Source organism: Meleagris gallopavo, chromosome 29 (assembly GCF_000146605.3).
Source record: "Meleagris gallopavo isolate NT-WF06-2002-E0010 breed Aviagen turkey brand Nicholas breeding stock chromosome 29, Turkey_5.1, whole genome shotgun sequence".
Taxonomy (NCBI): Eukaryota; Metazoa; Chordata; class Aves; order Galliformes; family Phasianidae; genus Meleagris; species Meleagris gallopavo.
In genome coordinates, this window is record NC_015039.2 from 4,168,419 (window position 1) to 4,192,957 (window position 24,539).

A 24,539-nucleotide genomic window follows, 5' to 3' on the forward strand; every position below is an offset into this window, starting at 1 on the left:
AAAAAAACCCATAACGGGGCGAAATAAGGGCTGCGGAGCTGCCCGGGCTGTTCGGGGAACTGTCGGCCGCCTAGAAAAGCTCTGCCCGACGTGGTGACAGAATGGCGGCTGTGCGAGGCGTGAAGTCAGGCCGGGCAGCAGAAGGGCCGAATGACGGCGGTGCTGCAAAGCTCCCCGAGGCGGAGGCGCGGCACCGTGTGCGCCGCAGGGATCGGTTACACTGCGGAGCTGTCAGTGAGAGAGGCTGCAGGTGAAATAAAGATTGGGGACTGGAAAACTGTCCTGTGGCTGAAAAATAAAGATCCTTGTGCCTGTAGTGGATGGCTGTGGTGGGCCTGGTGCGCGAGGAGAAGCAAACTGTGATTGCCCTTGGAAAGACACCAGAAATAGGGTTTTTTAAACACAAATAAACGATGCCTATGTAACCCCGAAAGATGATAGAAGGAGAGAAGAACAAACTGGCTGTAATGCCGAGGTGCTGCAGTCCTTCTTGGTGCCTGCAGCCTGGCCTGTTTTGTTTTTGTTCTTAAATAAGCATGCTTACATGGACACATGAAGAGATGAGCCAAATGTTTGGCTTCTTATCCAACTGGTTTAATTAGCAACAGTTTTGTAAGGTTTATAACGAGGACATATATTCATTAGAGACAAGGAAGCTAATTTTTCTATCAGGTGTTTGCATGTAAGGAGCTGTGGTGCTCAGCCCAGCAGTGAGGTCCATCCGCAGCGCTGTCGGTTTGAAATCAGCCTGGTACTGATGTGTGCTCAGGTGTGATGTTGCTGTGAGCTCTTCTTGTGCCCATGCACACCTTCCTGTGGTTCACACTGACACCTGTGGAGGTTTGGGTAGTTTATGAGCAAACAGAGCTCTTCAAATTTGAACAGAGCAATTTTGTAGGTAACTTAAAAGATACTCACTTATGGGAGTAGGGGGAGAAAATGCAGTAAAAACCAGTGTGCATATTTGAATCAGTTTGAGAGTAGCAGCAGTTCTTGATATGGCTGAGGAATCCTGTGTCAGGCAGTCCCATATGGAGAAGAAGCCCTTTGAACAGAGAAGGGTGGGCTGCCTGCAGGGCTGCGGTAACAAACCCAGCTATTGCTGTGTGCTGCAGTGTTTTTTTCTTTTAGCCTCAGGTTTCATGGTCATAAAACAGTACAGCAGAGTTAGTACGGCTGGTTTCCAACTTCATTCAGAAGCTGTGTGTTTTAGGAGCTGTTGAGCTGAGTGTTACAGCCGTGTGGATGGAATACAGCTCTCACTGCAGGATAGCTCAGGATGTGTTTGTGCTGCTGCTGTACTGAGATGGCTTCAGAAACAGCGAGGTCAGGTGTGTGAATGATGTAATGTGCACAATTAAGGGCAACATTTTTTCTGGTTTGTTTAAGCTTCCCAAATGAGAGTGACTAATGTAGATGCAGAATAATATCAATATTCTAAAATAATGTTTAGATAGTACTGCAAGATTAAGGCCAGGTCTGTGCTCTGTTCTGTTGCTGCTGAGGTTTGTGTCACAAGGGAGGACATTTGGAGTTAGGCTGAGGAAGAGAAACCGCAATTACTGAGTACTGGGGGTGCAAGAATGAGCCGGGTGCTCACTGGCCAAAGAAAAAATGTGTCTGTGAGTAAGGTTATCCATTTTTGGTTACTGTGGAGCTGCAGGGGCCTTCCGTGTATATGGTAACGGCGATGTGCCTGTGCAAGCTCTGCCTGTGTGAGAGGAGCTGTAAGGTGTTATGTGTTCAACAAAGTTTCTGTTACATGTTTACTTGCTCTTTACCTTCGCCAGCCAGCTTATCTTTTAGATCATCGCTTTGTAAGCCAGATGCCATCGTCTACTCCTGGGATGGCACTCGTGCAGAGATCTCGTCAGGTTGGCTGGAATTAGCAGCAGATATTCTAGTAGGAGCACACACCTTCCACGTGTTGGTAGAGGTCCTCGGGGAGTTGGAGTTATACTGCAGAGAGCTTTGCAAAGTGCTCGGCTGCAGTGCTGCAGATTTTCTTACCTACAGCTTTAGTTTGTGTTCTCTGCCACCCAGACCCTCTCAAGACAGACACACTGAAGCTCACAAAGCAGCATGGGCAAACTCCATTTTATTATTTTTATTGTTGTACTGCTATTTACTTTGGTAAGTTTGTATCCCTGTTTAAAGTGCCTTAAAGCAATTAAAACTTAGTTTAAATTCAAGTATTGTAAAATACAGAGTATAGCACAAAAAAAAGCTGCATAGTGAAAATGCCAGGAGAGGCTGTTACATTCAGGATGCCAACTACTCAGGTATTAACACCACCAGATCAGTTTTAGGGTTAATGATAATTAGCCAGCTTTATACAGTAGATAGAGAACCGTAGGCGATGTAAACACTGCGTTCTTGCTGTTGATAAAAGACAGAAGCATAACTGAACGGTGGGGGACTTTGTGGTACCAATCCTGTAACACATGCCTTAAGTCATATGGCACTCACTGGAGCTGCAGTCAATTCTTTCCTGCTGCTTTGGATCCCGCAGATTGTGTCTGTGTTCTCTCGTTTTGAGCTCCCATAGTTCCAGTGATCCCAGCAGGAGTTTCTGATTTTAAGAGTCACCTCTTTAAGTCCTTGTAAACAAACGTCCTTACTCTGTTTCTGTTTGTTTGAAGTTTGTCCCATGGTCTCACAAAGCACGTTGGGGTTCCGTTCCTGGTTTCTGTCCGTGTACAGATGCAGGACCGCCAGCTCTACTTTGTATGTGCCCATCGCTCTACGTGGTGCCTCCAGGGGCACTAAATGTGCGTGGCAGGGTCTGACTCAGCACACGCAGCCCTTATTTTCTCCGTCCCACTGAAGCCATAGTGCCTGTGACCTGGCAGCTCAGGTCTGCTGTGTGCTGGATCAGGGGCCTGTTTTACCTACAGCATTTGTCAGAAGAGGAATCTGTTGAAGGTATTTAAATTCACATTGCAACTACTCACAAAATGAATTAAATATCGGTATTAAAAATGGATGCTTGACTCCTTAAATTAAACAGTTAGAGGATATGATTCTCAGTATGGCTGGGAGTCGTTTTGCAGATGCACATGGACAGCTAAGAGAGTGACTGATTTTCAGTGGGAATCCCTGCTTCAAAAGCAGCAGAACCATCCAGCTCAGTGTTGTTTGTTTGTAATGGCACTGCTGAGAAATGTGTCTATGGTTATAGGGGAGAGACATTTTTGCTCAGTTGCTGCCTAAAAATACTTAAAAATACTATTCACTTTTAAAAGAAAATTGTTGCTTCTTACCTTATGTGTTTTAAAAGCATTGTTGCATGTCACTTTTTTTTTTCCTATTAGAAAGTGTTTTAAAATATATATCAAGTATGACAATTATGATAGAAACCATTGCAAGGGTTCATCAGCCAATATGCATATGCAGTATTGAAGAAGAGAAGGAAATACGTGGTTCTCACTCCCAGAGTTCTCTTGCCGAAGTATAAAGTTACAGTTTAATTCTTTTAAGGTTTGGAGAAGTACTACAAAACAACAGTAATGAGAGAATTATGGTCTGTACCCAGAGTATAAAAGTGGTAGCAGTCAGGCTGCCCGGGATCTGACTCCTGCTCTTCTCCCTGGTGCTGAGGAGACACGTACGTCCTGCTGTGTGCAGCTGCGGTTCCGTAGCAGCGGCAGGAGGTCCTGGCCTGCTGTGCTGAGCGCTACGGTTTGATGGAGGGAATGCTGCACGAGCGCCTCATCACCAGCCTGACCTCGATGGCTGGCAGGGCTTTCTGCTGGCTGGGTTTGCGTCCTTCCTCGGCCGCTGCCAGGTGCAGGTCAAAGCGCAGCGAAACCGATTTCTTCCTTAAGCGCGGGTTGTCCTTGAAGAAAGAGCCTTCCCACTGCTTGATGACTTCGTCCACTTTTTCTGTCCTGAAACAATAAAGCAAATGTGTTTCGATCCTTTAGGCACTGTGTAAGGCGTAACTTCAGGACTGCTTTTAAAATGTTTTACTGAGTAACCAGAGTTCTTCTTTATTTATTTATTTATGTTTTAAATTTTTAACAGCTTCCTTCTGGAAAGCCAAGTCAAGGTGACATTTCGGTGTGGTTTTGTTTGTACGCTTTCAACTGGACTTGGATACAAAACCATTGCTCTGAACAGAGATAGTTTGTTTCCAAGGAGAAAGGTTAGAATTCAGCCTGCAGTGAGTCAGGAGTCTGTATGAGTGAGCTGTGCCACAAAGCTTTCAGAGCATGGAACAGAAAAAGGTAGTTTTTCAAATTTTTGAAATTTGAGCTACAGAACTATAGAACATTGTGAGTTCGCAGCTCAGAACCTAAATCTACAATTAATGTAAAAGAAAAAAATAAGGTAAAATATGGATAATTAAAAACCCAAATGATGTAAATAATATTTAGGCACCAAAATCCTGTTCATCTAACCCTCCAATTCCATTCCAGGATTAGAATCTGAAAGTCTGACTCTGGAGCCTTGCAGATCTGACAGTCAGTGTGAAATGAGCAAAGCTCACACATGAGCTTCAAGTGAGGGCTGTGTATGGCAGCCCCTAAGGTGGCATCACTTTTTAATCAGATTCCCACGTTTTCAACAACTGATTACAGCTAAGTATTAGCAACGTGTGGAACAGCACAGTTTATTCCAAATGTTTTGTTCAATGCCAGCCTACAGCAAACCTGAAGAGTGGCAGAAAAAAGAAAAAGAGGCGATGCAACACCAGCAAAGTCAATAAAGATGAATAAAACATTCCAACCCTCAGATGCCCCTGAGCAGCCAGGCTCTCCTTCTCTCTGTAGTACTCAGCAAAATAGAGGGGTTTCCCAATACAAGTCGGAGCAGCCGGGCCTGAATTTATGTGCATGCATCAAAACGCCCCAGAGGGACTTTGCAGAATGGCATGGGCTCTTTTACTTTCCGCTTTAACTAAATGTATTATTAATAGTTTCATTCTTGAAATTGCAATTAGAAGCAGCATCATGATATTGCTAGCTCAGGAAGTTAATGCTAATAAAAAGATCTTTAATTTGTTGTTAAAACACACATTCAATATAACTTGAACTATCAGTGCTACTCTGGAGCTTCCTAGCTGTGTGGATGCTAAAGAAAGGAAAAATCAGAGAACGAATCGTAACACCCAAGGTTCACAGTTAAATATTTTCTTAAATTTATGCTTATCTTACTTTATAATGCCTTGAGCTTCAGCACTTTGCTTCATAATATTTCCTTCTAGGACTGCTTGTTTTGTCATCAACTCCATCTTCTCAGTTTCGTGCTTCTTTACACCATCTAGAAAAGACAATGCAAATGTGCCGTGCAGGTAGATGTTGGTGGTGGCACAGAGCCCAGCTCTGAAGCCCTGTGGAGGCCGCGAGCCCAGGGAGCAGTGAGAGCACCCACCTGCAGGCAGCGGGAGGGCGGCCGAGGTGAGGTTGGGCTTCCTGCCCTTCTGCTCGGGTGTGGAGCAGCGGTACCTGCAAAAATAAACAGCTTCACCAGCACCTCATAGTACTGAGTTACTTTAATCCATCACTTGTTTTACAAGCTGTGGGCAATTTAAAAACAGGAGGAGTATGAGAAGTTCTGTTTGACTGTAGTAACCATTAGGATTTCTTGTTCTGAACGTAAAACTGAAGAAAGTTGCTGAAAATATCTGTTTAATTTTGTCAGTATTTTAAACAGGTTGCAGTGTGTTGGTTGTGTGCCGGGTACAGATATTTATTAATACCGTGTTGAGTGAATTTTCACAGTTAGAAGCACCAAATCTGACTCCCTCGCGTGGAATCCTATTCAAATGTGTGAGGTTGCTGGGCGAAGGCCCTGCATCATCTGAGGGAGTGGCTGAGGGAGGCGGTGATCTGCTGAAAACCTTCTGAGCCCTGTTTTGTTTGGGTACCAGTGGAAGTGATGCTCTGCATTTCCTTATCCTGTTGCTGACACAGCTGTAGCTGCCTCTCGCAGATCTGCATTTGAAAGTGCTGGTGTTCAGTGTGCTGGGGAGGGCAGACACAACGAGCAGCTAATTGTCACTATCAGACATTGTGAGACGTGCAGAGCCCCAGATGTGCGACTGACACTTGTTTCAGGTTGTGCTGAGTGATCTGAGCCTCGTGCAAAGGGATCCATGTGATCCCATGGGAGCTCCTCTCCCAGCACGTCACACGTGTGGACTTGTCTCGTGTTGGCAAGCAGCTCATGCCACACAGACCTGCACTGAAGCAGTGCCTCCAGTGAGGGCGCAGGCAGCTTGCTATTACCTGCAGTGTGCTGTAGAGAAGTCTGACATCCATAAAGTGTGGAATTGGTAAAGCTGAGTACAATGAAAACGCTTGTAAGGATTTTATCATGTCATTTTTTTACTGATCGGTTCTTGTATTTACAATTCGGACGGTTATTTCACTGGGGAGTTCTGAAGAGGAAGATAATGTGGGTGCTTCAGTCAGCAGGTACCTGTTCTCTTCTTGCTCCAGCAGGCTGCGGTACGTTGCTATCTCCTCCTCCAGTTTCATCCTCGTGTTCAGGAGGATTTCGTGCTCTCGCAGCTGTTTCTCGATGCCTCTCCTCACTTCCTGCAGGTCTTTCTCCAAGCATTCAATCTCCGCCTCTAAGTTCTGCAGCTGCACGTGGTACTGCTGCTCTGTGGCACGCAGCGAGCGCTCCAAACCCTTTTCCTGTTGAATTTAACTCCTTTTAAGATTTGAAAAGTGTCTGTGAAGATGCTTACATACTTTTCATTAACAGTCAGACTGCGTTTTTACATCGAGTCCTCTAAGAATATTACCTAAGAACAAGAGTACAGTTTTTAAGGTAAGAGACTTTTTTAAGGCTGAGATATTTTCCAGTAAAACCTGTAATCATTTAAGAGAGCATAAAAGCACTCAGCCCTGTGCTGTTTTCCCCAGGGCTGGCTGCTGTTCTGTGGTGCTTACCACAGCGTGCAGGGACTCAATCTCGCTCTGCATGTGGTGCCACTGCCGCCGGGCCTCGCTCAGTTCTGCTCTGGCTGCCTGCAAGGCTTCTGCATCTTTGTCCATTCTTTTAACTGGAGCTGCTTCTTGCTGCAGGGGATAAAGAAACAGATAACATAAAAATATTTATATAAAAGTAAACAAAACAGACAAAGATCTCTTACTAGGATGTTTTTTTAGATTCCCCTAGATTTGTTAGAGCTAACAGTGACGAGTTAACATTGTATGTACTGTGTAATGCAGTCCTTATCCTGCTGTGCATGGGGAGAAGTTGGCTGCCTGCAGCCCCAACATTTCTTGTAGAGGAATTCCAGTACAAACCAAATGGTTGCGTTTAGCCCACATCCAACCCCTGGGCACACAGGCTTGGCTTCGTGCAGGCAGGGGAACTGCAGTGGAAATGATCTTTAGCTGTAATGTATTTTTTAAATTTGTTTCTAAGAACAGCTTTATAGAAAGGGATGCATGAATATGTTACAGTTGGTAACAGCTGTCATTATGTTCTTGTCTGAGCAGATTGCTATTTGAGGGAAGCACCTCCATGCACGCCTGAATAGCATCTCTGTCCAAGTCTGCAACTTCTTGTCCTTTAAGAACAGGTTAATCAAGATTTGCATAGAATGGGAAGGAAAAGTTGGCGTGCTGAGTGTGTGCTGACAGCCATGTGAAATGTGACAGTTCATCTGCAGAGCTCATGATGGAAATAAACTCCTTAAGGTCAGGTGTTACATAGCAAATAAAGCAAGGTTTGCCCCCAGCCCATAGTACTCTAACCTTCTGTAACGATCATCACACCATCATTTTGGTGAAAACCCTGCAGTTGGCTGCTCTGTAAGCACTCAGTGCTCCCCGCTCCTCCCTGCAGAGTTGCTGTCACGCAGCTGTCGTGGTTCTTCTGGGCTGCTTTGTGCCACGCTCAGCTGCGGGCCTGGCCTGGAATGGGGCTCCAGCAGCACTGCAGCCGCACTGTGAGCAGTGCTTCAACAGAGCTCAGAATGCCTGCAGTCCCTCTTCTGCAGCATGTCTGATTTGCAGATTGAGTCTCCTGGCATTTGATGTCAGTAACTTGGTTTGCTGTTTTGTTTCAAGGTTTTTAGGTTTTAGAGATGTTTCGTATATAAATCTAACCCAGCAGCACTGCACGTTGATAACATGTAACGAATCTGTATGGAAGAACAAATTACATTGCTGGGAAGTACGGCAGTTTTACAGCGAGCATTAGGAAAGAGGCCCTGAAAAGGCACGGGTTTCTTTAATATAGGTGCTAAAAGCTGTAAGGCTTTCTGCAGACAAATGGCTCCTTTACATCGCCTTCGGTTCTCACGAGCTGCGGGGTAACGGCGAGGCGCGGGGCTGCCGCGGTGCAGCTCGGACGGCCGTGCAGGCAGCAGAGCGCCGTGCGTGCAGAGCAGGGGCTGCACGGCTCCCCATGACCTGCATTTCACGCCGTAAACAAAACCTTTTCTTCATCCTCCAGTCCAAATCTTACTGCAGTACAACCAAAATCCCGTCCCCCGTAATATGCTGCATGGAAAAGGAAACACCGTACCTCATAGAGGCTGAGGGAGGAGCTGCACGGCCACGGGCTGCCTCCTTCCTCTGGAAGGCGTCTGTCCGCATCAAGCCATCGCCTGGGTCCTCGCTGACACGGCGCTCCTTACCTGATTTCTGGTGCCGGGCGTTTCATACTTTGCCCCGCTGCCCCCGAGCAGCCGGGCCGCTTCCACCCCCCTCCCATGCTCCCCTTTGGTGCCCGGCCTCGCTGGGGGTGGGGGGCTCTGCAGAGCCTGCGGCGGGAGGAGGCAGAGCAGCGGCGGCTCTTAAAGCCGCAGAGCTCCGGGTCCGGGCGCGCCGTGGGGCCGACGTCCGTCCCGCAGGTGTCTGCTGAGCCGACATCTGGTGCTTCGGCAGCGGCTGAAGTCACGATGCCCAGCTTATGTGTGGCAGTGAATGCGTACAACGTCTTATGTTTCTGTTACGCTTTAAGTTAGGGTTTTTTATAAGCTCAAAGTGTGTGAGGTTAGGAGATACGAGGCTCGCTTTCCCCATTGCTGCATGGAGGGTGGAAAGTAAAGGCAGTCTGTCCTGCTTTCTGCAAAACATTCTGTTTCCTGGCCTGAACAGTTACAGCCTCGGTGGTCGTGTATGGTAAGAACTTCCCTTAACTTGAAGTTTTTTCAGTAATGTGCAGTATGGGATATTTAGTAAAAATTCTGATTTCGCTAAGAAAACGAACCCACAAAGCAAAGCATTTTAGACTCCAGCATACGTCAGTAAAACGAGGGGAAAAAGGCAGTAATCCTACAAGATGCTCCTTTGAAGAAGTCAAAGCTTTGTTCCACTTCAAAGTCTCCTTGTGCGCATAAGGCTTCCTTGTTCCTGACTCTGTCTGCTGGCACATGTGAAAGGATCCCATGTAGTGCTTTCATTTTTCTGAGCTGGTTGTTCTCCAGCTGACCCGGGCAGGAACGAGAATGTTTTGTTGTCCACTGCCTTTTCTGCAGCTGTCTTAAACATTCTACTTCTACTTAGTTCTAAAAACAAATATTGTCAGTTTTTTCATTGATCCACGTCCATGAAACAAACATAAGATTTTTTTAGCTTAGGAGAGTATAAACAAGAAAGGGAGAACCCATGTCTCCAAGCAAATAATGGATAATTTCCTTTTGTTTTTTAGTTTTTCATCACAGTAGCAGTCCTTTGCAGCTGCCCTGCAGTTCCCTGGGGCTCAGAATGTCTTCTGCTTCCACCAGGCAGTCAGGGCTGCCTGTTGCTCAGAAATGTTTCGGTTTGCGGTGCAGTGCAGAGGTCTGCAGGGGAGTTGGACGTGCTCCCAACAAACCAAATGTTACGCATCAAAAAGTGTCAAGAGCTGAAATGTTGATCGCATTTCTGAAAACTTTAGAAAAATAAATGAGCAACAGTGCTTTGTTTTTCCTTCCCTTTTTCCAAGTGTAAGGGGAACATCTGGCTATGACGTTGCTGCAACTCTAAGGTGGGTTAAAGCTGCCCTATTTTCACTAGGTTTTGTGTCATTTTGGATCCTAGCAACTTTCAGTTCTCATATTTTATTGCAGATGTTGGATTTTTGTAGTCGACCAGTTGTCAATTCTTTGGATTCTGTGCTGATGTTACTGTGGCTGCAGACTCCTTTGGTGACAAGACAGGCCATAAATGGAGGCTTCTAGTAATCTTAAGTGATTCTACTTTATCTTTTAGATCATAATATTAAATTCAGGATTAATATGCATGTCGGTAAAGGCGTGATTACTCGGTAAAAATCTGCAATAGTACAAAAATGTCTGAGATCTAAAAATTTCTGAATTCCCAATGATTCACAGCAATCACAGCTGCATTCCTTGACACGATGTATTATTTCATATTTCTTCATGTACGGTTGTATGGAAAATACGTAATCTTTGGAAGAGGAATGTGAAAGAAACGTATTTTTCTCTTCAAAATGGAGATGCTATCTATCACGTGTTCCCAATTTTTACCTCTTCATACTGACATGTATATAACAATCTTCTAATTAATTTTTTGTGGCATGTATCACGGTGACTTTTATGTAGCTGCTTGGCTTTCAGACATTGTGGTTTTGCTGCACTGATTTCATTCTTTGATTGTTTTTATTACCCTGGCTTTTGCTTGTTCCAGGCAGGAAGCTGAAGCAGTGCTCATAGTTGGGTTTGCAGAGTGTGAAACAGCATAAAATCTGTGCTGCCGTTAGAATTTGAGTTTGGGTCAAATGTTGAAGAGACGTGACAATGTGCAGAACATTCGTGTTCTGGCGACACAATGGAATACTTACAAGAGGTCGCAGTGTGTTCTCTTATCTGTGAATCACACAAAAATGGCCAACATTTTGACTCATGCACAAATATGGAGGTGTAGGCTGTAGGGGGATTGTATACTGGTTCTTAATTTTGTTCTGAACGACAGATTGTTTTGAATAGTTCATCCCTGGATGTGATTAGCAGGAGTCCGAGGTCGGTTTCAAAATGGAAAGCGGCGCTCCCACCAGGTGGCGCTCTGCACACCTCTCCGCCATGCGGCGCGCTTCCAAACCAGCGTCGCCCTTCTTCCCTACCGCGGCAGCCTCTGCACTGTTGGCAGGAACTTTGTCCTCTACATGGCGGTAAATTGATAGCTTTTTTTATTTATTTATTTTTTTGTATCCGCTATTCCTTTAATCCCAAGTTTAAACACTTTTTATTATTATTATTATTATTTTCATGTTCTAACATTGGATTAATGCCTCTATGTGGGGAGCACAATACTGCGAATATGATATATGGTAAAGCAAAATACCCAACAGTGGAATAAATGGCCCAGGAGTTACTCAGTGGTGACGCAAAGAATGAAAGGAGATTAATATCTTAAAGCTTGCTGAGTCCTCTTTTATTAGTCAAGAAATTTGGAAAACTTGGTTAAAACAGCAAAAATGTATTATCTATTAATTCTATTCGCTCAGAAATATAGGAAAGCATATTTGATTGAATGTGTGCACAATATTTCTAGTAACTGAACAGAGAATTGATGATAGTCTTAAAGAACACCATGAAAATAATGCGGGTAATACCAATGGACTGAAGTGGAAATGTATTGCACGGCTGCTAAGAATGAAAAAGTATGTTCTGCTTCTATCAAAGAATCTTAGAAAAAGCCAATCTATTTTTTTTTACTTCACTCAAAAGAACAAACTTATTTATACTCCTGCTTGGAAAGAAACATGGAAAGAATGGATCCTTTGTGATCTCAGGTTGTGCCCTATATCTTCTCTTCAACTTCCTTCACGTGCGATGCAACAACTTTTCCATCCACCACTTCCTCAACGATCGTCTTGATCTTTCTGGTTTTGGTGGGATCTGAGCATCACAAAGGACACAAAGCAAATATTGATCCGGTTGTTACCATACCTTACAAGGACAGCTGCGTCCCTTTTCCTTGGAAATTAGTTACTTGTTCTGCACAATTGAGATGTAATTAAGCAGAATGGCATGCATTATTTTACTTTAAAACTTTGGAAATAATTCTGAAAAAGTACGTAATAGTTCTATACCTGGTAGTTATGCTGGTTATGTAAAACAGCACACATCAATATTACCTGAATTTTAATGTTCAAGGGCTATTATAGCAAAGCTTTATTTGACTGAGTTCTGCTTACCCTGAGAAGAATCCAGTGACTGCGTTTGTGACTTCGGCCCCGTCAAGGATGAGCTTTCAAATACAACTCCCTGCCCGCCACCCCTAAAAATGAAGCAGAGACATGCAGTGCTGCAGTGCTCGTCACGTTCAGGAGAGTTTGTGTTATTTCTTCTTCATCTTGGCATTCAAAGATTAATTAAATACTGCGTAGAATTCGTGACGTCTGTAAGAGGAGCCAATTATTCAGGATCTGTCCATCTGCCTTACTTGTCTTTTGGTGAGCGCGGCACTTGTTTATAACTCTTTTCCTGGAGAGGATATTGTTACTGAAAATAAAACAAAGAAGATTTTGTATGGACTCTTTTTCCTTACACAAACTCGCCGTCCAGCAGGCGGCGGTAGGTTTCGATCTCCATTTCCAGGCGAGACTTGATGTCGAGAAGCTGCTGATACTCGGCGCTCTGGCGCTCCATGTCAGCCCTGACCTGCAGCAGCTGAGCCTCCAGGTTCCCAATCTGAAGCTGCATTTGTGAAAGCTGAGCGCAGTAACCTCCTTCTGTTTCTGCTAACGTGTCTTCAAGGGATTTTTTCTGTGTAGGAAAGATACTGGCAGTAAGTGTAGCCTCATTGTTCAGAGGTGTTTGTTTTTTCTTGAAATCCTGGTTTGTTCATTAGCTTTTGCTACTTCACTGAATGTGGGCATGAAAGTTCACCTGCTTTATAACATGCTACTTGCAATCCCTTTAATGACTAAAAGAATGCACGATTTAATAGGAAATTACATGCAAACCTTTGATCCTGTAGAAAAGTATAAGATCTAAAAAGAGCTGGCAGGTTGGAGAAGGTTCTCTGTCTAATTAGCAGTTTCCTTTCCACATACCATGGCAAGCTGAGACTGTAGCTCAATTTCCAAGTTCTGAAGAGTCCGTTTCAGATCAGTGATCTCGCTTTTTCCTGACTGAAGCTGCTCGGTGTTGGTGGAGATCTCCCTTTTCAGCTCCCCACTCTGAAATAGCAAGGAGGAAGAGTGTAATTTCTCTGTTCTGGGCACTTACGTTTACACGCGTTGGGCCGAATTTTCCATCGGTGAGGTTGTTACTTTTTCATTGAACCACGCTTCAGCCTCTTTACGGTTTTGCTCAGCAATGACTTCGTACTGCCCCCTCATGTCATTCAGAAGCTTGGTGAGGTCAATTCCTGGGGCTGCATCCATTTCAACGCTGACTTGACCAACTGCGCTGCTCTGGAGACCCTGGAGCTCCTGGAAAGATTTGAAGTAAAAATTATCTTAATAAAAGGCAAAACACCTGAACCAGCAATGTATGCAAAGAAATGTGTGTGATACAAATTCTTTTTCCACGAGAACCCTTCCTGACTACGTCCTGTCTCTTTGAAGAATATAAAATGTAGAAATATGAGCACAGATCTTGCCTGTCATTTCCATTTGTCTCACGGATTTGATACTTAACTTTCTGATTCACTTTGAAGCTATTATGGTAAAGTCATTCTTTAACCCGCAGCTCTACACCATCAGTACAGATGATACTTGAAAAGACTGCAGTAAGCATCTGAGTTGGCTCCCATTTCCTTTCTGGTTTTAATTGGCACATTTTTGTAGCTTTCACTGTAAGGGAACTGTCTAATCCCCCTCTGGCTGAAATAAGTGCAGATATTTATTTTATTTAAAAATCTGCTTATGTTATAAATCTTTACTTTCAAATTTTTTACATATTTTCGTATTACTTAAAAATCTCCATTCATCAACAAGGTGACAAGAAGAATATTGTGTTGGGATGGCAGCAGGAGGCATCTTCTGCAACACAGTAAGTGCTGTGGTGGTATTGTGTAGCCAGATTAAAGAACAGAACCTGAGCTTCTGAGTTGGTTTGGCGAGAGGAGAAAGGGAAAGGTTGGGTTGTGGTAAGGCAGGAGCTGAGAGAAGAGCAGCTTTCTGGGCCGGCGTCCCAAGGGCTCTGAGCACGTGTGGGGAAACTTTGTGCATCCCTGGAAACACTGCACAGCCAAAGCGAGGCAATGGGGAATGCTGCATCAGCAGAGCACGTGGTTCAGTGCCGATCTCCTTAGCAAGCTCAGAAAAGAACAGCGAGCAAATGAAATAATGACATGAAACCAAGGATCTGCCACTGCATAAATAAGGGAATAATTGGATGTTTCGCGCTTCCATCTGCCATTTTATGAATATATAAAGAAAAAACATATACCTCTTCGTGATTCTTCTTGAGATAAGCCAGTTCTTCATTCAGGCTTTCAATCTGCATCTCCAAATCGGCTCTTGTCAAGGTCAGCTCATCCAGAACTCTGCGCAGACCGTTGATATCAGCCTCCACACTTTGGCGAAGGGCCACTTCATTCTCATATCTGAAAAATAAGTCATTAAATATGCCTTTAATGTGGATAATGGGGTCAAATGCGCACTGTTACTCTACTTGTACAGCTTTTGCTATGAAATCTTAATGCACCAAATTCTCATAGTATTAGTATTTCTGTTAACATATTCTTCAATGAAAGAGATTTGCTAGTACTAAGCACATTTCCCCTCGAGTACCAGGGAGAGGTTTTGTGGTATTGAGTGATACTTACTTCAGTCTGAAGTCATCAGCAGCCAGTCTGGCATTATCAATCTGCAGAATGATTCTTGCATTGTCGATAGTCGCATTGATGATCTGGAACACAAAAACAGACCGGAGAATGATTTTACAGCCCAGTGGCTTTGCAGCTCAGCATAGCTTCTTGCACAGCTCTTATTCTAAATGTGACTGTAATAAAAGTAGCTTCTTAGACCTCTGCATAAATAACTATGAACGTATTTAGGACAGATTTCCAGCGTCTGCAAGTTGTCTTGTTTCACTTAGTGGAAGAATGCTAGTTTGCCTTCTATAGTTCATAATCTCTGAAGGATTTGCCAGGAAGTCTGTCTAATTTATGAATTGAATTTGTGATTTTAAAAATACGAAACTTTCTAAAATGTGAACATTTGAACAAGAGTTTGCACAGCTGGACTCTACTGCTTCCTTCCTTATTCAAATTAAACCAAGTCACTTCACAGCATTGTGTGACAGAGCTGCAGAACTGCAATTAATCATACACGAAAAATTCTACACATGATTGCAGTGCAGGATGATTGCAGGCATCCATCATGTATGTTTGCTCTTGGTTTCTGAAAGGAATTTGTTATTTTTCTCCAAATGTGATGCAATAAATTACAAACGCAGAGATGCATTAAGTACATAGCTTTGCTACCTTGTTTCGAAGATCTTCAATTATTGGGTAATATTTACTGTAGTCGTTCCCAGATCCCGGAACAGCAGCTCCAGGCCCATTTTTCTCATACCACTCTCGGATTTTTCGTTCCAGCTCCGTATTGGCGTCCTCCAGGGATCGCACTTTGTCCAGATAAGCGGCCAGGCGGTCATTGAGGTTCTGCATCGTTTCTTTTTTAGAACCAGAAAGAAGGCCGCCATCCCCACCACCACCGACGCCAAATCCACCTCCAAAACCAGCAGCTGCGCCGCTGCCAAAGCCGCCTCCAAAAACGACGCCTGAACCGCTCCCAAAGCCGCTTCCTAAACCTCCACCAAAGCCACTGCCTGAGCCGCTTCCATAGCCGCCTCCTGAGCCGCTAACGAAGCCTCCGCCAAAGCCGCTGCCTGCGCTGCTCCCGAAGCCCCCGCCGAAGCCGGAGCCCAGCACAGAAGCAGCACCGAACCCTGCGGCGGATCCAGCGCCAAACCCGAGGCCGCCGCCAAAGCCGCCTCCAGTGCTGCCGCCGGACATCCTCAGAGATCCCCCGCCAAGGCCGCTCCGAGAGGAGAACTGCCGGGGTCCCGCGCTGCTGCGCACAGAGAGGGCCATGGTGCTGCGCGGAGCCGGGCGCGGAGCAGGGCAGGCCGGGGCACCGCGGTCCCTTTATGTAGGGGTCGTGGTGTGCAGCACCCTAACCCTAACCCCGCCCCCGAACAAAGCCGGAATTCTTTCTCTCCCTCTCTTTCAAATTTAGGGAGGAGAAAAGCAGTTTAGTAAATCCAGACCAAACTAAATGATGCGTGCAAATCTAAATTGCCCACGGGAGCGGAAATCTGGCACCCTGCAGGTGTTTGCTGTGCAAGGAGAAATGGGTGGAGTAGAGCTAAGACATCACGATAATGTTTTGCCATGTGCAATAGAGCGTAAATTTCACATTTAAATCCATCTTAAATAATTTTTTTGTCATTACATACTCATTGCTTTCTTGGTTTGGGGCTATTTTTATAGAATTATGCTCAGGTAACTAGAACGATCCCTTTCATCTGATACTTCCCAGCATGCGTGTCAAAAATGTGTTTCTGTTCACAGTACTTTTCTGGTACAAACCTCTGGCAGATCGGTGTTCCCTGGGTGTTAAATAAGAAATTAGCAAGAAGATCAAAGGCAGAAGGTTAGAAGCTTTGAGCTGGAAGCTCTTCAAAATCAATATAGTTTTATTTCTAAGTTATTTTTGAAAGACAAAAAATGGATTTTCCTTTGTCCTGGGTTAATTATATGACTGGATTTGTCAACCGAAATGTACTCCTCTTTAATTAATGTACGCCCAGGAGCACAGGTGTGGTTTTGGGGTGGGTGGGGGGTGGCAAACTGTATTAAGAGCAGCAGATCAGAATTTTAAGTGAAGCGTAGAAATGCGTAGAAATGAATTGATAGCCTGATATCAGTGACTCAGGATAAGAAAGCAAAGAATTATTTCCCTTGGCAGCTGTTTATGAAGAGTAAATAATGCAGCGGACAGGTGAGATTTCAAAAGGAAGAGCTGCGTGTTTATGTCAGGAGGAAGCGCCGACTCCTTGGGCTGGAAGGCTCAGCAGGTTTGTGCAGCAGTGACCGAGGAGGGCCTGACAGACGTGGTACCCTTCAGTTCAGATCTGACGGGCGGGTTGTATTACTGGTTATCAGATGTCTTTGGCAGTACAGAAATTCCCAAAGGATGACAATTAATGAGAAGGCTTCTTCAGTTTTGCATTTTAATTTATTACGAAATGAAAATTGATGTTTCTTCTTATTTGAAAATCACGTTTATTGAAGTGAGTCTCCCATGCACTGCAGTGATATTTCACATTCAGAATAGATGCACCGAATCAACATTCTAATGCTTTTTCGAATATAGATCTACTCTAGATGTTCTGCTGTGTAAGGCAAAAATGATTTTATTAATAAAAACACACACATACAAAGATGAAAAACTAAATTGTCTGAGATTTGAGAATTTGGCATTTTTCAACCCTTGCTTTGGTTTCTTTATGAAATGTAATGGTGACATTTTGGTGCTCTCCCCTCCGCCAGCGCTGCTCACATCTTCTCCTCAATCTCCTTAACCTGAGAGGACACGACTTTGCCATCAACCACCTCTTCGACAATTGTCTTGATCTTCTTAATTTTACTCGATTCTGGTAATGGAATTGAACAGTAAATTAATAAAAATGGAGTGGGAATTGACAGAAGAATATTACTACAGTACTGGCAGCAATTTCACTAATGAGAAAATAGGCAAAAGCATCTTTTCAGTGCACAGTTACTAGGAAGTAAACTTTTGGGAGATACAGGACATGGTTTATCTTCCTTCTAATATTCTGTGTGTTACCCATAGTACTATTCTGGGCATTGCGTTAAATAACTGTTCATCATTATGTTTTTGCTTCAGATTAGCAACATTTGCAAACCTGAAAACTAGGAACTTGCTTACACAGACAGAGATTTTTTTGCTGTTAAAGTGTGTGCACTTCATTTAGGAGCCTGATCTCCCTGTGCGGTCAGTGGAGAGAAGCAGGTGCCTCTGAAAACCTTCAGAAAGGAATTCCATAACCTTGCCTCTTATCTGAGCCCTTTCAGAAGTCTGTGGTTTTACCTTTGGCACCTAGGTTACATACATAAAGCAGGGCTTGTATAATCCCTGCAGGTTCCCTATTCATACAGTTGATTGCTTTCTTGTTTTAAGAGTTCACTGGTTGTTTATTTGCTCTGAAACTGCACTTTTAAAAATCAGGCTGCTTAAGTCCATAACATTTAAACAAGAAGCCGTCAAAAATACGTGGCTTGTGCAACGTACCTTTTTCAAGATCATTTGTAAGCACCTCCTCTTGGACAAACCTGTTCAGATTGTAAACAGAAGAAACGTAAGTAAACTGTGCTTGACATAGCGAAGAAACAACCTGGTGTCTTTTCTGCACCTTTAATCAAAACACGTAAATTTCCTTTCATCAAGATGTTAGCTAAACCCATGTCATGTGTTTAGATGAGTTTTCAGTACTAAAGTACATTTCACTAAGCATTAGCTAAAGGTGAAATTAACCTGCAGGCTGCTTTCTGCACTCTTACAACTTCAGCTCCCGAGGATTTGCCCAGCCTGGTTCCTGAGGCAGAACTGCTGCACAGGAGACCTTCGGGGGAAGCACTGCTCTCTGCTTGTGCTGCTCTGTGCTCTTTCACAAACCTCTGTGCACTGCAGAGCAAGGGATGCTGGACTATCCAGACAATAAGTGTCAGCTCATTTGCACCTCCTACGTATTTAAGTAGCTCAGCTGCTGGTGGCAGAAGTACAGCAGAACAGAATCCTGCGCAGGCTCCAAAACTTGCCACAGACTGCAAGAGGAGGTCAGTGTGTGCTCACTGAGTGCCTTGCTCTAATGTGGGCAGGTACTCGTGCCGCCTAAAGCAGTTTAAAGAACTGTGCCCTGGGTTTCTGTCACTATAGTTATGGAAAAGTTGATCTAAAACCGCATCACTTTTATTCATGGGTGTGGGCGGCTATCAGGCTGCTCAGCTCAGCAAGAGTAACAGCGTGTACCGTGCAGAGGTTGGCACGGCCTGATCTGAACACTGCAGCAGCTTCTGAAGGAGCACAGACTGCAGCCTGCTTGGAGCCTACAGCTGACAGCCGGGCAGCGGGCAACAGACTTTTTCCTTCAAAAACCAGTTGCCAAAAGACAGATTTTACCACTGTTACTGTCTGAGAATTTAGAGAGCATTTGCGCTGCTGTCAGCGGTGCGAGGCTGCCGGAGCCCCTCTCCTCACCCGATGTCCTCTCCTTCCAGCAGACGTCGGTACGTGGCGATCTCCATCTCCAGGCGAGTCTTGATGTCCAGCAGGATGCTGTACTCCGTGTTCTGCGCCTCCATGTCGGCCCGCAGTTGCCTCAGCTGGTTCTCTAACCTGGCAATTGTTTCCTGTATTTGAGCCAACTGAAAACTGTAACGGGCTTCAGTTTCAGCCAGAGTGTCTTCCAAAGACTTCTTCTACAATGGGTGAAAAAGAACAGAGATTTATCGTTCAAGGGGATACATTTTGTCCTTAAAATTACATTCTGAAAAATGTCTCAGTTTCTGTATTTATCTCTATAACCGTCTTCTAAGCACGGGCCCTCTTTCTAGAGCTGTTTATTACCCACCATGTTCAGATTGGTCTGTAATTCCAGCTCCAGGCTCTGGCAGATCTGTCTCCGATCTGTGACCTCTCTCCTTTGTTCTTGCAGCTGTTCCACATTGATTGCTACTTCCTGGTTCAGCGCTTCTGTCTGAAATACGAAAATGGAGGGACTGTAAGCTGTGACCAAACATGACGGAGGCTCTTGCTGACGTTCAAGCAATTGACCTTACTTGCTTTTCAAATCGTTCTTTGGCTTCCTGGCGGTTCTTTTCTGCCATTTCTTCATACTGCCGTCTCATGTTTTCCATAATACTTGAAAGATCAGTACCTGGAGCAGCATCCACCTCTACGTTAACCGAGCCGCCCACTTGTTTGCGCAGTCTGTCAACCTCCTGCAACATCGAGCGCTGCATTAGCATCAGCTAAAGTGAACTTTCAGGCCTAAATATTGGGTGGAAGTTCAAAATTACAGAAACGGAGCTAACTCTTAATTCTTAGATGTCCCTGACAAAAAACAAACAAACAAACAAACAAACATACGACAGTTTTGCTGCTCTCACCTCCTCATGGTTCTTCTTAAGAAAAACTATTTCTTCATTCACGTTTTCAATCTGTGACTCCAAATCTGATTTAGTTAAAGCCAGGTCGTCAAGGACTCTCAGCAGCCCATTGATGTCACTCTCAACGCTTTGCCTGAGCAAGAGCTCGTTTTCAAACCTGTAAAACAAGGCTTCTTTTGTCATCCTTGAAGTGCAGCCGCTTGACAGAAATATCAAATCAATAACTTCTACAGCCCGAGTCCTAGAATATTTATTTTCACTGAGCTTTGTGGTTTACTTCTCAGCTTTGATACTAATAACTAGATGTTATCCTGAATAACTGGAACATGAAGGAGTGCAGGCAATGCACGGAACTTACTTCAGTCTGAAATCATCAGCGGCCAGCTTGGCGTTGTCAATCTGCAGGACAAGCTTTGCATTTTCCATCTGTGCAGCACTGATCTAAAAAGGAATGGTTGGAGAGGGATGAAGCAGTGGTAGTAGAACTCACAAAGGACACTGAGTGAGTCTTAAACATTAGAAAGTCTGTCACTAATTTGTATCCGGCCAGCATTAAGCATTTCCTGTTCCCAGGTGAGACAGTTCCAACTTGAAACAGCAGCTTTTCCACGGTAGGTTATTATCTTGCAGTTCATGTTTTTGTGGACGGCTGTATGAGACCTTACCTTGCTTTGGAGATCCTCGATTGTTTGAAAGTATGAGCTGTAGTCACTCCTTATGCCTCCTGTATTCTTCTCATGCCACTCCCTGATCTGCTTTTCAAGCAGGGAGTTCGCTTTCTCCAGAGAGCGCACCCTCTCCAGATAGGCGGCCAAACGGTCGTTTAGATTTTGCATGGTTGATTTCTCATTGCCGGAGAGCAGCAGGTCGTTATCGGAAATGTTGGAGTAGAAGGCACCGCCGGTGCTCTGCCTGCGGACGGAGCTGCTGGAGACGCGGGTGCCATAACCGCCCGCCCCGCCATAGACGCTGGGCGCCTGGATGCGCTGCACGGCCGCGTTCCTGACGGACAGGGCGCTGCTGCCGGGCGCCGTGCCCTGCAGGCGGGCAGTGGTACCCAGCTGGAAGCTCTGCGCGGAGAATGACATCGAGCTTCTGCTGCGACCGGGCGGCTGGCTCTACGACTGCGAGCAGCTGGAGCGAAGTGCGGTGTGCGTTCTGCAAACCTTTATATTGTCTTTGCAGGAGGAAGCGCGGTGGTTGTAAACCCCACCTCTCCTGACGCATACTGTAATTGGTGTCAGTGCAAACAACCTGCAGGACATTGTCCCCGCACTCTGTAGTGCAAAGGGTTTTTAATCTCTTCATCTGCCTGTGAAAAAGCTCCTCAGGAAATTTGGTTTTCTTCGTTTTTATTTTGAATAAAAGATAAAACACAAACGAGATGCTGAATCATTTATAGCAGCCTATCTCTATACAGCCATTGTCAAACAAACCCCGTGTGCGGGTTATGAAATTAAAATGAGTTGGCTGTGTGTGACAGGAGACTTTAAATATTTATATCTCAATCAAGTGCACATTGCTGTTGTGTGAGCCATCGCCTGGGCCTGAGGATGGTGTAGAAAAGTCTCAAAATGATTAGAAATATGGCATTTGTAGCTACTGCCTTAATTCGTTCTATAGTGGGCACAAAACAGTAACCTTGGTGTGAAAATTTCTGGCATAGTTTGCTTGCATTGAATGTATGCTGTTCGGTGGTAGAAAGCCCTTAGAAGTTGAGCTGGGCTGCAGTTCAGTTGAAATGAGTCAGAAAGTGTATTGCTTTGTGAGTAGGCAAAGCCATGAGGATATTGGAACCACCTTGATTGCTCACTTTGTTTTACATGTGAGATGCTGATGTCCACAGATAGTGCTGAGATCAAGCTTCCAGCACAGCTGGGTGCTCCATAGTTCCAAGGCCTCCCGCGTGGCTGAAGGGAAAGCAGAGCAGAGCCCTGGCAATGCGCTCCGCACCTTGTGCCCTCTGGCCCGTTCCACTGCTGGCTGCTCTGCCACTGACAGCAAATCAGCTGCCTCTGCTCAGCACACAAAGAAACCCAAGCAGCTGTGTTTTGAGTAGTTCCTCCAGCTGCAATATATGTACTTCTGAGACGTGAAACGCTGAGATACGGTGGAAAGTGAGTGAAGAAGCTGATAGCTGAGGGAGTTAGTAGTGCTGCACGAAGGCAGGCAGCAGGTGTGCAGCAGGACAAAGCAGGTGCAGTTCCTTGGGGCATTGATTTAGTGTACTTCAGTGCATTAATAATGTATAGCTAGTCAGGTAGAACAGTTAACATGTATTGTTCATTTTAGTGAAAAAGAGCTGCCGTACATACTGGTCTTCAATCTGGGGACACGGAAATTGGCGACAGGCTGAGCTGCGGGGCACTGCGCTGTATCTTGGAAGCATCTCAGGTTCTGAGAACTGAGTGTGGGATTCTATGGGACCAGTTCTGCTCTGTTAAGTTACAGTGCTATCAATAGTCTGCTGACTGGTGCTGGAGCAAGGCAGAGTTCAGCTGTTCCGGAAATAAGCATCTTCCAAAGCAAAATGAGCAGCGTTCAGGGCAGAGCTCCTTTTCATGAAGATGCAAAGTGTACATTCAGCTGTCTGAACTGTTGTTGGACCTTAAGCTTTGGGTGTAGCTGAAAACCATAAGTGTCTGAAAAACATTTATGGCAGGTCCAGTCAAAGTACACTAGCCAGGTCAATTGGCCTGTTGCTATAGACATTCAGGGCGGGTCTGTTCTATCTGCACTGAATAGGAATCATTTCCATTATTAGGGCAGAGTTTGCATCTTTAAAACCATGAGAAGAGCACAGCAAAGATCCTGCTACAGTTACATCTTCTGGCCGTGTGTTTCACTGCCTGGATCTCTTACAGTATCCTCCGACGACCTGTTTTTAGTAGACATCCTGCTTTGCCAGATTGTATGCAGATGTCAGTCTGAAGGTTTATAGTCACAATAACTGTTCATAGCAACGCCAGCAAGTTGTTTGATTTCCTGGAGGACTGTCACCTTTGTGACGGACACCAGGCTATGAAGATAACCCATACAAGGTTCTGATAACGCGCGCATGCCATTTAGTGTTAGTCACTAACCAGCCCGAGGTAACCAGGCAGGAGAGTTCCAGGAAAAAGACACACCCAGCTTTGGCTCCGGGTTTGAGCAGCCTGCGGCTGGAGCACAGGCTTTCCTTTTGCCTGAATCAAAGGTTTAGCTAAAAAGGTTTTTTTAGTTCAGGCTTTAGTGCTGATCCGCTTTAATGGTGAAATCCAGTTTATTAGTCCCCCGTGGTTGGGTTCAGTTCGGGTTTTGTGTCATAAGAATTTGGTTCCATGATGTCTTTTACAGTGCAGCTGTGAAAAGGCTTCCGCTGTACGAAGTACATTCAAGGAAGAGGAGTTCTGAGTTCAGTATTTCAGCTGTATTCCAGCCAAAATCCATCCTGCTGTGTTTGAAAAATTCCCCCCTTCTCTTCATAGCCTCCCTGGGAGAAGACGTGGCCTCGTTTGTGCCACAGGACTGGTTTAGAACCAAGAGAGCAGCAGGGCGGGCGTTCAGGGCGCTGTGCTGCTGTGTGGGGACGAGGAATGGCAGCTTCTGAAAGCAGATTGAAAGCAGAAAAAGTGAAAAAGGATCCCTAGGACAGTTCTCCACCCTGAAAGCAAACAGTGTTTGCACCATTTGTCAGTGCTGCACCCCAGAATGCAAACAGTAAACAGAGATATTTTGTGTTGTGCAAACTGTGATCCAGGCTCACTGCATTCGATTTGGGAAGCAGGATTTCCCAGGGCACAACAACCCTGCAGTCTGCAGGAAAAGCTCCTCCTTTCACCTGGCACGGGACCTGTTCCGTGTTGGTCTCTTTTATCTGAGAGCCACTAAGTGGGAGCAGCCCGGCTGGGTTCACGGAAGGCAGAAAGGATGGAGCTCTCTGGCTCTTGTCCCTGCTGACTTCTGTGAGAACAGAGGGTTTTTCTCAGGACAAATGAGGGGTGCTTGTCTGAGCTACAAAAGCACTGCAACCAAATCAGAGGAGAAGAGGGACAGATGAGGTCACTAATTAACTGCCTTCCTTAATCCCTGAACATCTGCAGTGCAAGATCTTACAGTGGCTGCCTCACCAATGTCTTTTTTTCCTCATTTCCCTCTCCTTTCTAGCTTTTGTCCAGTGAAAATGTTCTACTAGTCAAAGCACTCCACCTTATTGTTTTCTGCAGTGAGTTTTTGATTGGAGGCAGATTTAAACATGATGTTAAATTGTACAATACTCGAGGAAGTGCTGCAGATTTGCAGTGGTGAGTAGGACAGCATGTTGGATGCATCCTTCCCCAGCCACTGACTGCCGAGCTGGGAGCTGCCTGTCCTGTCTTCACCACTGTCCTCGAATAGAACCAAAGTCAGTGCCAAGGAAAACAGCTCCAGGCCACACAAATGAGCACTCTTTTTTTTCCCCCCTTGAAAGTATCGCAAGTGTCAGCTTTAATG

General features: G+C 45.0%; 3 protein-coding genes across 4 annotated transcripts; all 3 read right to left on the reverse strand.

The window, feature by feature from the left end:
- Positions 1-6: 6 nt before the first annotated feature.
- Positions 7-8,714, reverse strand: KRT222 (keratin 222). Of its 2 annotated transcripts, none has more exons than XM_031557073.1 (6): positions 8,494-8,714; positions 6,906-7,034; positions 6,427-6,647; positions 5,377-5,450; positions 5,160-5,265; positions 7-3,890 (listed from the first exon to the last, which is right to left on the reverse strand). In XM_031557073.1, exons 2-6 carry the CDS (start codon positions 7,008-7,010, stop codon positions 3,677-3,679), a joined length of 720 nt encoding a protein of 239 aa, XP_031412933.1. In that variant the 5' UTR covers positions 7,011-7,034; positions 8,494-8,714; the 3' UTR covers positions 7-3,676. The 2 variants fall into 2 exon arrangements, with proteins under 2 accessions (XP_031412933.1, XP_031412934.1); XM_031557074.1 differs by lacking the exon at positions 8,494-8,714 and adding an exon at positions 7,719-8,467.
- Positions 8,715-11,165: 2,451 nt separating this feature from the next.
- LOC100542101 (keratin, type I cytoskeletal 12-like) lies at positions 11,166-17,088 on the reverse strand. The gene is made up of 8 exons (XM_010724702.3): positions 15,354-17,088; positions 14,694-14,776; positions 14,315-14,471; positions 13,192-13,353; positions 12,973-13,098; positions 12,465-12,682; positions 12,112-12,194; positions 11,166-11,812 (listed from the first exon to the last, which is right to left on the reverse strand). The coding sequence occupies exons 1-8, from the start codon at positions 15,963-15,965 to the stop codon at positions 11,715-11,717; spliced, it is 1,539 nt and encodes a 512-aa protein (XP_010723004.1). The 5' UTR covers positions 15,966-17,088; the 3' UTR covers positions 11,166-11,714.
- Positions 17,089-17,184: 96 nt separating this feature from the next.
- LOC100542253 (keratin, type I cytoskeletal 20) lies at positions 17,185-21,209 on the reverse strand. Its single transcript, XM_003213108.4, has 8 exons — positions 20,732-21,209; positions 20,425-20,507; positions 20,067-20,223; positions 19,737-19,898; positions 19,529-19,654; positions 19,156-19,376; positions 18,190-18,230; positions 17,185-17,530 (listed from the first exon to the last, which is right to left on the reverse strand). The coding sequence occupies exons 1-8, from the start codon at positions 21,152-21,154 to the stop codon at positions 17,433-17,435; spliced, it is 1,311 nt and encodes a 436-aa protein (XP_003213156.1). The 5' UTR covers positions 21,155-21,209; the 3' UTR covers positions 17,185-17,432.
- Positions 21,210-24,539: the final 3,330 nt, after the last annotated feature.

Coding starts and splice junctions, on each gene's coding strand:
- KRT222 (XM_031557073.1), bottom strand. CDS start 7,010: ATGGACAAAGATGCAGAAGCCTTGCAGGCAGCCAGAGCAGAACTGAGC. Junction 5,266..5,376: donor CGCCCTCCCGCTGCCTGCAG/GTGGGTGCTCTC, acceptor TGTCTTTTCTAG/ATGGTGTAAAGAAGCACGAA. Junction 3,891..5,159: donor GAAGCTCAAGGCATTATAAA/GTAAGATAAGCA, acceptor TTATTGTTTCAG/GACAGAAAAAGTGGACGAAG.
- LOC100542101 (XM_010724702.3), bottom strand. CDS start 15,965: ATGGCCCTCTCTGTGCGCAGCAGCGCGGGACCCCGGCAGTTCTCCTCT. Junction 14,472..14,693: donor GCTGATGACTTCAGACTGAA/GTAAGTATCACT, acceptor CTTATTTTTCAG/ATATGAGAATGAAGTGGCCC. Junction 13,099..13,191: donor AAGCGTGGTTCAATGAAAAA/GTAACAACCTCA, acceptor TTGCTATTTCAG/AGTGGGGAGCTGAAAAGGGA.
- LOC100542253 (XM_003213108.4), bottom strand. CDS start 21,154: ATGTCATTCTCCGCGCAGAGCTTCCAGCTGGGTACCACTGCCCGCCTG. Junction 20,224..20,424: donor GCTGATGATTTCAGACTGAA/GTAAGTTCCGTG, acceptor CTTGTTTTACAG/GTTTGAAAACGAGCTCTTGC. Junction 18,231..19,155: donor CTGGAAGGAGAGGACATCGG/GTGAGGAGAGGG, acceptor CAATCTGAACAG/GTTTGTCCAAGAGGAGGTGC.